Source organism: Haplochromis burtoni, unplaced genomic scaffold (assembly GCF_018398535.1).
Source record: "Haplochromis burtoni strain Fernald_Lab_line unplaced genomic scaffold, NCSU_Asbu1 Contig_567, whole genome shotgun sequence".
Taxonomy (NCBI): domain Eukaryota; kingdom Metazoa; phylum Chordata; class Actinopteri; order Cichliformes; family Cichlidae; genus Haplochromis; species Haplochromis burtoni.
In genome coordinates, this window is record NW_024582928.1 from 243,893 (window position 1) to 255,984 (window position 12,092).

At 37.9% G+C, this 12,092-nt stretch overlaps 1 protein-coding gene across 1 annotated transcript in view; it reads right to left on the bottom strand.

Moving 5' to 3' along the window:
* The window catches only part of scara5 (scavenger receptor class A, member 5 (putative)), a 110,116-nt gene that overhangs the window by 82,849 nt on the left and 15,175 nt on the right, over positions 1 to 12,092 (bottom strand). The window contains exon 3 of the mRNA XM_005947969.3: positions 11,538 to 11,666. Coding sequence (XP_005948031.1) covers positions 11,538 to 11,666 — 129 coding nt within the window. The remainder of the gene's footprint in view (positions 1 to 11,537; positions 11,667 to 12,092) is intronic.

Here is a 12,092-nt window from a genome sequence, read left to right on the forward strand (position 1 = left end):
AGAGAACATAGAAAATGAATCAAATGTTAAATAAATAAAAAAATTAAAAAAATAAATGTATAATTTAAGAAAAATATAGCTCATTTTGATCACATTATCCTTCCCCAAAACACTTCCCTTTTTGTTTTGTGATTGTGGCAGTTTCTTTCTATTTCCTTTGTATTTTATTCACCTTCTACTTTGTTTTCTGTGCTTTTGAATTACTTCTGTATTTACTCTTGTTTTCTGAAGTTGCAGTGCATTTGCATTTCCAGGGCCACCATGAAAACCTTATACTTCATAGAAGATCTGTTTAAAATGAACATGAACAGAGTTGCAGCTTCACACAATAAACAAAAAGTGAAACAAGACTGATGCTGTGAGAAGGTAAGTTTACACAATATAAATATTATATAACAAGTGTGTCTATATAGTAAGTCTAAGATGCCACAGAAATGCTAATATATTCTTATCCCAGTCATTTACTGCTATTCTGTTAGAGCTCACTGGTGCAGAACAATTATTTGTGAGTGCATGTGAGACACTCAGAGCAGGATCTGGACTACCTGTGCAACCTGAATAGGCTGCAGGTACCATTTGACAACGATAACAAGGATGACAAGGATACTAGCCAAAAGCCAAACTAGGCAAAAAGAAAATCTCGATGTGATCATCGCCTGAAAAACTATTCAGTATAAAAGTACACTTCCAGTGCTGCCATTTTCATTTGCACCAAAGCAGGCAAAATCGAATCACAGTGGTTTATGTTTCCTAACTGAACAGATTTTACTGACCTTTTGTTATACTGTGATGATGTTTCCTTAATTTTTGAGCAGAAGAGCATATCACAGACACTCACTTGCAGCTGGCAGATTTATCTTTGTTGTCAGTAATGTTTGCCATGTTTCATGATAAAAATGAAATCAAAACTTGCAAACAAATGAGCTAAAGTGCAATAAATATAATTTGTTTAGTAATTTTACACCCCACCAATTAATATCGATGCAACTATGCAAGTAATCATTACTGCTGGATTTCTTGGATGTATTTGCCTCAAAATAAACTAAAAAAAAAAAGTTCTTTGCAGTATTCAGAAAGGACACAGAATAGAAAGACATCTGGTCCAATTATCCCTGACATGTTAATGGCCTGTGTCTGACTCTCTGAATAAGGTCATCTGCTGACTTTTTGGACTCCTCGTCTTGACTGACTTTTCTTCCTCTTTGGTCTGAACAAGTGCGGGTGTGCGTGCTCCTTCAATAATGGACTCCTACTGAGAATGCTGGAACATTTCCAGACTCTTTTCTTCACAAAGGGCCATGGCCAGAGAACAGCAACTCATTAGAACAAGGCTTTATGTTCTTAGAGTCAATTTAAGGGCACCCAGAGTGTGTGTAAATCTCAGATACATGCGTACGGTGGTGTGAAAAAGTGTTTGCCCCCTCCCTGATTTCCTATTTTTTTTGTATGTTTGTCACACTTAAAGTTTCAGATCATCAAACAAATTTAAATATCATACAAAGATAACATAAGAAAACACAAAATGCAGTTTCTAAATGAATGTGTTTAATTTTTTAAGTGTAAAAGTGATTGCCCCCTAAACCTAATAACTGGTTGGGTCACCCTTAGCAGCATCAACTGCAATCAAGTGTTTCCAGTAACTGGCAATGAGTCTTTTACAGTGCTGTTGAGGATATTTGGCCCATTCATCTTTGCAGAATTGTTGTAATTCGGATACATCGAAGGATTTTCAGACACAAACTGCTTTTTTAAGGTCATGCCACAACTTTTCAGTTTTTCTTAAGTCATTTAGAGGTGGAGTTGCTGGTGTGTTCTGTATCATTGCCCTGCTGCAGAACCCAAGTGTGCTTCAGCTTGAGGTCACCAACAGATGGACGGATATTCTCCTACAGGATGTTTTGGTAGACTGCAGAATTCATGGTTCCATTTACAACAACAAGTCCTCCACGTCCTGAGGCAGCAAAACAACCCCAGACATCACACTACCATCACCATATTATACTGTTGGTATGATGTTCCTTTTCTGAAATACTACTTTTACACCAGATGTAAAACCTACTAAAAAGTTCAACTTCTGTCTCGTCAATCCACAGAGTATTTTCCCAAAACCCTTGGGGATCATAACGATGTTCTTTGGTAAATGTAAATTGAGCCTTTGTGTTCCTTTTGCTCTTCAGTGGTTTTCTCCTTGAACTCTCCCATGGATGCCAATTTTGCTCAGTCTCCTTCTTATTGTTAAATCATGAAATCAGACCTTAACTGAGACTTGTGAAGCCTGATGTTCTTTAATGTTGTTCTGGAATTTTTTGCAACCTCCTAGATGAGTCGTCAGTGTGCTCCTGGAGTAATTGGAGGTCACTCCTGGGGAGGTTCATCTCCTTCTATTTAAGTGGTTTCTTGATTTAACAGGTCTGAGTGTGTTTAGTGAAACTGAACTCTGGTTAATCACATTTAATTCATGATTTAACAAGAGGGGCAGTTACTTTTTCACACGGGAACAGGTAGGTTTGGATAACTATTCACCCTAAACAATGAAATCATCCTCCTAAAACTTCATTTTGCATTTATTCAGGTTATCTCTGTCCGTTATTAACATTTGTTTGATGATCTGAAACATGTAATTGTGGCAAATATGCAAAAACCTAGGAAACCAGGAAGAGGGAAAACACTTTTCCACACACACTAGTTACTGCATACATTTTTGTAAGTGTATAGTACTCTATATCCCAATGTGTTTGTGGTATTATTTGGAAAGACTATGCATGTTTTATATTATGACTATGATAAAGTTTATTACATATTTAAATGTACTATGTTTCTACTCATGTAGTTATTTGCGGTCATAACTACACTATGTACAATGTGATGGAGGTTTTACTCTCCTGCATGCGATGTGTGTTTGGGAACAGTATGTCTTACACGTGTAAAACATAAACAGACTGAGGTCAGAAACACCTCATCTTCCACAGCCAGAATGCTTATTGTTTCCACAAGAAAGGGATTTAAGACCTTTAAAGTTTGTCTTTAAAGTTGCTAGGAGTGGCAGTTTGTGGTGTCAGATTTACCCTCAGAGAGTTTTTATACTGACCAACTTAGTCTGACACATATGGTCTAGATTAAAGGCAGTTTTTTTTAAAAATCTTGAATAATAAAGATTACGAGTGTGTCTTTTAAATATCCTCAGAAGAGCTAAAGTAAGCTAAAGCTTGTGGTTGGGCTAAAAAGAGCCGGTCACTGTTTTTTTTTTCTCTTTTTTTAACGGTCAGGTTTTTGGCATCCTGTGCCTCAGTTGTGTCCCACAGATCACAATTTATGTTAGTCCAGGAGAAAAATTCGGGCAAAAATATCTTCATATGGAGGACTTAAAAACATGCGGCTATAAACAGAATAGAAAGGGACCTTCAACACAGAAAAATGTGAGTTAGATAAAGCACACAAGAAATCCTTAATCACAGTTAAACTCATTCTAGTACTTTCAGCAACTATCACAGGAGCTTGAATGTTATTAAAATATTTGTAACATCAAATAGAGTCATGAGAAGGCACATTTGTATACGTTTGTGGTTCATGGATAAAAATTGCCATGTATTTTTTTGTGTTAGCACTACTTTGTAAATAAAGTATTTTAACAGGATGTATATGTGTCATGGGTTGATGACCCTTGAGGTTTGTTCGTGTGCCCCTCATGTTTAGTGTAGGTTTAGTTCTGTCTTCATGTTTATTTTCTTGTTCCTCAGTCACTCGTGTCTCATGTCGCACTTTGTGACTCCTGTCCCTGTGCTCCGTGTTCCCTCTGTTCAGTGTCAAGTCCGTGCCTCTGTACAGGTACACCCTGGACAGGTCACCAGTCTGTCGCAGGGCTAACACACAGAGACAGACAACCATTCACACATTCACATTCACACCTAGTGGCAATTTGGATTATCCAATTAACCTATCCCCACAAACTGCATGTCTTTGGACGGTGGGAGGAAGCCGGAGTACCCGGAGGGAACCCACGCAGACACGGGGAGAACATGCAAACTCCACACAGAAAGACCCCGGCCTGATGTTGGAATTGAACTCAGGACCTTCTTGCTGTGCGGCAACAGTGCTAACCACCGTGCCACCGTGCTGTGTTATTTACAGACAAAATAGAGCTGCCTCTTTTAGTTCGCCCTTTTGTTTATGGGTCCTGCGTTTGGGTCCTACATCCTGCCTAGCACACAGCAAGTCCATGACAATATGACTTGTCTGTAGCAAATATTTTACCCAGACAGGATGGGTTAATGGGCCAACGAATAAAACAGAGCTTGAAAAGAAGTCATAACTGCTGTAACTTGAACTGTGGTCTCAGGTGTGGTGATAAAATAATTAAGTTCAACATAAAGCTGTGTTTGCACTTCAAACATAGAAAGCATTAATTTTGTGAACACTAAAGTGAATTATTACATAAAACACTGGGTGGATTAAAAAAGTTTTCATGAATATGAAAAATCAATAAAAATTTAATTTACAATTTAAATTAATGCCTGTAAACATGAATTAACATATTGGAGGTTGTGAGTATTCCACAAACCCAGGCAGCTACTTACACACTAAAATAAGTAGGCAAGTAAAGTAGTCAATTTATTTTCTGCCATTTATCTGGGTTTAGGTTACAGAGAGCAGCAGTCTAAGCAGAGGTGCCCAGACCTCCCTCTCACTGGCCACCGCCACTAGTTCATTGGGAGGACTTGAGGTGGAATCCTAGCCAGATGCCCAAACCACCTCAACTGGCTCCTTTTGATGTAGATGATTGGCAGCTCTACTCCAAGTCCCTCTCAAATGACTGAGCTCCTCACCCTATCATTAAAGGGACTGCCCCGCTACTCTCTGAAGGAAGCTCATTTCCACTGTTTGTATCTGTGATCTTGCACAGCCATGGATAACACAGAAACAAAACATTACTTTTAACATGAAAGTTAAATGAAATGATTTATGATTATAAATGATAGTCGCTCTGTCGTGAAAAGCAACTTTATGAAAATACAAAATATTTTAACATTGTTGATTTATGATCATGATAAATTCTGTCCAGTTTTCCAATGTTCATTCCAAGGCAAACCTCTGCTTGCAGGTCATAGCTGTCAGTTGATATTTTTCCATCAATAATCTACTTTCTTTAAGGCCAAGCACAATTTAGCTGCAGCAGGGAAAACTGATGCAAAACACAAAATTATGATAACATAACCATGACCAAACCCAATTAATATGAAGGCGAAAAACCAAAATAAACCACAGCTGTTTCAGGACATGAGGCCTATTGCCCATTTCCACTTGCCAAGAACATGCTTGTGTAGTACCAACAGTATCAGCGAAAAAACTCAAACTCTTGTTGCAAGATTTCATGGCTTAAAAGAAAAAACAACAAACATAACATCATGTTTTCCAGCAGTTAACTAGCAAAGGAAAACGGGACCACTGGAGCGAAACCTGTGAGCTCCATGTTTTTTTACCAACTGGAAAATATGACTCAGTTTTCATGATCTATGCCAATTCTCCATCATATAGTACATGCTAAATGCTACAGCTGTAGGAACTGTTGTATATATTGCAATAGTGAACTAGTGCATGCAATAAAATTATAAACTGACCTCAATCAAATGACCCAGAAATATGCCATACAGCACTTCTGCAATGTTTTTTCATGGTCGTGCGTATGATAGTAAGCAGTGATGGTCGGATACCTATCAAGCTCATAAACAGAGATTATGCATAACAAGCATAACACTCTTGTCTCAAACACCCTGACAGTTATCAACTTAGGTTCTGTTTGCAAGTCCATATATGGGCCAATCTCTAGCTATTAAATGTGTTTGTTAGGTGCATCTGAAGTCAGCCAAGAACTGACTCCAGATGTAGAGCAAGGTATTAGCTGCACTGTCTGGCCAAAATGCAACCAAAAACATCCCAGTCCTTCACACAGAGGAAAGAGGGTTTCTTCTGAGGATATATGCTGCCTATGTCTTACATGTCAGACAATTAAAAACAGTAAAAATCAAAAAGATTTCTGAAAAGATCAATATTTTTCCCCCACTTTTTTAACACTATTTAGCAAGAATGCAAGATGGCTTTATGTTCATTCTCATTCTTTTTATCTTTTGAAAACTTACAAATGCAATCAGTGCTTCTCAAAGTCAAGTAAGGATCATTAATGGGTCTATTTCTAAGATACTATGACCACAGAACTGTTTGCTTTAGGGTCCTTCAATTCCTACCAAGGACTAAGTCTTTTAAGAATAACTGTGTTTCCTAACCATTCTTAAAATGTTAACTAAGCTTTCTTGAATGTGTGGGATTTAAGGTGGGACCTTTTCTAACACTTTTTGTTTTACAGACGAGAACCTGAAAAGAAAGACAGGAAATAAGTCAAAATAAATTAAATGTTGCAATATGTATGAAAGAGAAAGTTTCTCCTTAGTATCCTGCTAATGATGTGGAAAGCGCTCTAATTTATCTGGCCGAGGGTCACATCACCCAAGTTGAGAACCACTTCTCCACAACCCTCTCTTCTTTGGACTTTTGGGAACAAAAGTCTTAAAAATCAATTCCCATCTTGGCACCATTTAGAGTGACATACATTCACATTAGCCAAGTTCAGCTCAAAAGGCAAGCATGTCTTTCAAGAATCTACCCTGCTCTTGAAGCATGTCAGTCAAAATAAGTGACTACAGAGAGACAAAGGTTTCTCTAACATACTTCTCTGATCTGCTAAAAGTCTGGACATTTTGGCAGACCCATCTCTCTCATGCTGCGGGGACAGAGGTCTCTGCTATCTGCATGGAACCTTGTAGGAGTAAAAAACTGACGAGGCAACTCTTCACCACATAATAAATGGAGCAGGATTCATCTGGCTCTTTTATCCTCTTTCATTTGGCTTTTACTCGACTCTGTTTCTGTTTACGACCCTTCCATCATTCACTTGTCCAAATGTAAGATTTAGAATTAGAAGCGCTGACACAGAAGACACTACATTATACTTATGACAATAATGCAGATGTTTTCAATGACAAGGCATAATGCATAATGAGTCCGGAAGAAAATCAAATATAAATGTGTCTGAATGCACAGGAGACAGTGGAGGCTTTTTGTTTCAGAGGGAAAAGGCCAAGAAGGCAACATAAGCACTGGAAAAAAAAGAGAAGCCAAAGTCAAGTGAGAATTCAAGCAACAAGAGAATGTGGACTGCACAGAAAACTGGCAGCATTTTTGAATGTGTCTGTACGTGCACTTGGCATATGTGTGCTGCAAAGGGGCCTCCCGTACACTTAGCTGGAGCCACTTAGCTTTTGGATGGCGGCATTTAATTTAGGAGAGGTCGTCTGAAAAGCCTGGTTTGATTGCTTTTCTAAAACAACTTCATCTAAAAGCTTTAAATAACTAAATACCTCAGTGACAACAGCAAAGCAGTTCCAAACTCTTAACTACATCTCTGTGCCTGGGAATACACACAGAGCCACAACCATTAAATGGCATCAGTTGTGTGGTTACGGCATGAGTGGGTGGCTCAGAGAGAGCAGTGCCTTGAAATGAAATTAGGATTAGTGTGAGCAGTCGATTCCGCCAGGATCCTGCTGACTTGGAGCCAGACAGCAAACTTCTTGATCTGTTGCTTCTTCTTCTTTATCTACTTTATCTCCCCTTATTTCTCTGCACTCACAACTTCTTTCAGTCTCTGTTTGTCTGTATCTTCCTCTCCTGTTATGGCTGAGCTGACATTTATAAGGAGGCCACAGCAGGGTTCACAGAAGGTAACAGCCATAAAGTTAGACACACCTCTAAAGGCTGTCTCATTCACGGACACATACAAATGAATTGGCCATGTGACCGCTGTGGCACAATGCCAGTGGGGTTTTTTTTTCCCACCTGCAAATTAACCAGGAGGAGGTGGAACTACAGCTCAGAAGATACTGGAATTTATTACAGGACTGCCTGATATGAAGTCACAACAGCTCATGCTAATTTCCCCCATAATTCACACGTCCAAATTTCCACTGTTCTGTTTCGCTTATGTTGTGCCGATCATGAAAACATGTTATGCTTTTAAGACAATTCTAGCTTTGTAAGCTTGGAGGATGTTTTGGTGAGTAAGGGAATGACTAATCTCTCCTCGTCGCTACATGTTGTACCAATGATGGTCACTGGCTGTTCATCAGAAGAAACATGAAAGAGCCTTTTGCCAGAGAAACGTTTGGGATTCTAGTTTCAACTTCTTCGTTTTAAGTAAATTTGATAATCGGTGTGCTACAGAACAGCACTGAGCTTGTGCATGAGTTTATCTTCCAAGAAAAGCACAATAACCTACAGTTTCAAGAAAATGGGATTCAGCAACATCTGAGGTAAAATTAAACTTTCTTTGTTTGCTGTAAGATTACATTTTACCACAGAAGACCACATCAGTTGCCAGCTAAGAACAGGATACAATGTCATAAATAAAAAAAGCTGAAACTCCAGTTCAAAGGTGGTGCTGTTTATCATCACCCAGAATATATATATAGTGGAGTTCTGTGCAAACGCACAGCTGTGGATTAATGGCAATATGGGAACCATACAGGTCAAAGGAAATCACTGTCTTGCTTTATCTCTTTAGAAGAGCTGTCACATGTGGGAATTAGGTTTAAACCTGTCGCACATGTGTCGAGTTCTGCAGTAGGAGCAGAGACGCCGGAGAGGGCTAAAGGTCAACTTTATATTGCATTTGAAAAAAATGACTTCACAACTCTGATTAGAAGATGACAGAAAAAGTTGCATTAATGTTATAGAAACTGATACTATATTTGGCACAAAAACATTTGTACAAACTAAAAATCTAATTTTGTCAAATGAACTGAGGCAATAAAATCAGCATCATGACTTTGTTGGACATTGGCTGTACTTCAAATGACTGCTCATTCATATTGTGCATGCATGTTCTCAGTTCTTAACGAGATCAGACAGTTTAAGAGGGAGTAGTTTCAGACTGCATCCCGAAGTGTTACTTAAAGCTAACTAAATGGGTTTCTATGATGTAAGTGTGTAATGTGTGTGTGTGTGTCCTACATTATAATTCAACCTTAAATCTACATGACAGAGAGTAAATGACGGACAATAAAATCACTTCCTTCATGTGTCCAAGACATTACAGCCACATTTTGTTACGCTCTACTTTTCTCTTCCTCTCTGTCAGATTTTCTACAAACTGAGGATAAATGTGTCTCATCTACAGCAGCCGTTCCCAACCTGCAGAACTTTTTCAGTGACAAAGGGAAGATTGTGGAGTTGCTCATCTAATATGAAAAAACAAAACAAGCAAAAAAAGCAATAAAAATAGTGACTCACTAAGTAATACTAATTTAGTGTGTTTGAAAACTAATCAAATTTAATGGGTAAATGATTATCTATAAGCAACAAATTAAATGCAAACAGCATATCTGTTGAAATGTCCACCTCTGCCACACCAAGTAAACACTAATGCAACCTTGCCATTGGTACTAACATTTTAAATACAAAAATTTCTATATTCATATTTATTTAAATGTGATTTAACCAGTTACAACTTGACCAAATGCTTTTGTGAGCTATCACCAAGCTTCTGGCATAATTCTGACTGAATACTTGATCTTTGTTGGCATGGACCTAACTTTTACAAGCTATTTTTTTCCAAAACCATTGTTAATAGGTGTCCTGTCAGTTCATTGTCCTGTTGGAGCAGCCAATTGTGTTTCAGTCAAGCTTTAAGATGTTGATTTTACGGCAGGGGCATCTTTCGTGGTCGGCTACGGTGATAAAAGACTCATTCTAGTTAGTTTGGTGTTCCAGCAGTTTACAGTTCATGGCAGGTTTAGCCTTGATGGTTCTTGCATCGTTTCTGAGCATCCTAAGAAATTTCCTTTGATCTGAGTGTAACCGATTGGGTCTTTTTATGACCCTGGCAAAGTGGTGATGATCCTTGAATTTCGTTCCTTTGTTTCTTTTAATAAATAGCCATTAAGCTTCTGGAATGGGCTTCCCAAATCCTAGATCTCACAGCTGAAGATTTTGTAGACTATGCAAAAGACAGGTCTGCTAGCACACAGACTAATTTTAATTAACTAACAATTTTGTCAAGGTCAGAATATCCCCCAAAAATAATGCCAGAAGTGTACTGATGACTAGCAAAGCATCCGGTCGAGCAGTTCTCTAAGGCAAATTTAACAAAAAGTTAGTAGGCAATATATGCTTGACCCTGTATTTTTACTTTTAAACCTCTGCGGATTTCCAAAATAAATTCCTGTGCACCCAATCCATGTTGTTTGTTTTTTTTAAATATTTAAAGATGTACGGTGTACAATCATTCTATGTCTTTTGGAAAAATAACTGTTCAAGAAATGATTAAAAGCCCAGTATTACTATGACTTTGATGCCAATGATAATGATAATGAACATATGCAAAGAAAATCTGACTTTACAGAAAGGTCTGAAGCAGATGTGTACTCCACGTAACAAAGAAAACAGAAGAACAGCTAAACATAGTAAAGGTTGGTCTTCTTAAGTCATCAAAGTTATAAGATGGCCTATTTTTACCCAAATTAACAAATTACTCGGTGACTAAAGAAAGCACGTTTTTTTTTTTACATGTAAAAACGTATCAAAACTGACTTTTGCAGGTTTTTATACAGAGCAGAGATCCTGTCTTTGCAAATGTGAAGGCAATCAAACAAACAAACAAACAAACTGTTTTGCCATTTATGAGGATGTATTGCATTTGAAACATAATGGTTGGTGCAAAAGTGTAGTTGAATTCAGCTGGCAAAAGCATTTGGAAAAACTGATCCAGAACAGCTGAAAGATCATTTGATATCCAGTCAGTCACAAACCTTATTCATGCGAGCTGAACAAACAAAACTGCCTTCTCTGTGTTATTTAAACGGTTTTCACTTTAAATAAACACCTCGTTGCATGCACACAAGCAAAACATCAGAACAAAAGCACAGCAGGAGTTATAGGAGTGCAGATTTGCTCAACTTCCACAGGAAAAACTCTCAGTTTTTCCAATAGAACAGAGTTTCCAAATAAACACAATATCTTGAGTATCTGTACAATAGGTCACCACATGCAGAGGAGGGATATTGGATAAATTGGGCAAAGAATAATGAATGTGGGGTTGCCAGGCTTGAGGAGAAGAGGAAGACTATATACACCAGAGAAGATGTTTGGATGTTGTTAGAGAGGACATTCAGAGGATTGCTGTGAAAGAACAGGATATAAAGGGTAGGGTGAGACGGAGGCAGAAAAATGTGACCTTTTTATGATGCTCTTCTTCTCACGTTATGTCATTCTTTTTATTATATCTTTTATAAGGAGATTATCAAAATATGTAGTGTTAGTGGCTTGAACTGAAGTTAATAGCTTTCAACTGATTTCATAAGAGATAAAGTTGAACCTTTGACTTAAAGATTTCTCTTAGATCACTGTTCAGTGTCTGTTTTGAGGCTCCTAAGAGCTTCTTAAACATCATAAATTGTTGTCAAAGTCATCCACTGACACACACACCTTACCTGCAAGGCAAAGTCCAAATATGGTGAGAAGAACCAGGATGTAGAGGAAAACAATGGCGTACTTAATAGATGAGAGGGAGTTCAGATGGCTGCAACACTGGTCCTGCTTCCTGCGACGCTTTGTAGAAACTGAAAAGAAGGATTTACTATAAATACCAGCAAATGGCATTCTGAACAAAATCATTAACCATGGGTTGTTCCTAGTAAGAACAACAATTTGGCTAAATGTCTCTTACGTTGTGAAAGAACAGAGGTAAAAGTCAGTGAACATAATGGAAATCAGATTTATTGCTGATAATAATTGTAAAAGAAAATCCAAGATTCCCAACATCCATATTTTCCCTCTTTGAACTTCTGAATGACGCCCAAAACTCAGCAATCACGCTAACTGAAAGTTCATTTTGAACCCAAGAGGTATTTGATCACGTTTGCATAATACTCCATAATAATATTGCCTGTGCAAAAACAGAAAAACAAAGCTGCTCTCTATTTCATTCAAGGTCCAACCAAGCAAGAAGTTGCCAATAAAATTGTGAAAATAGTGATATTTAGTAG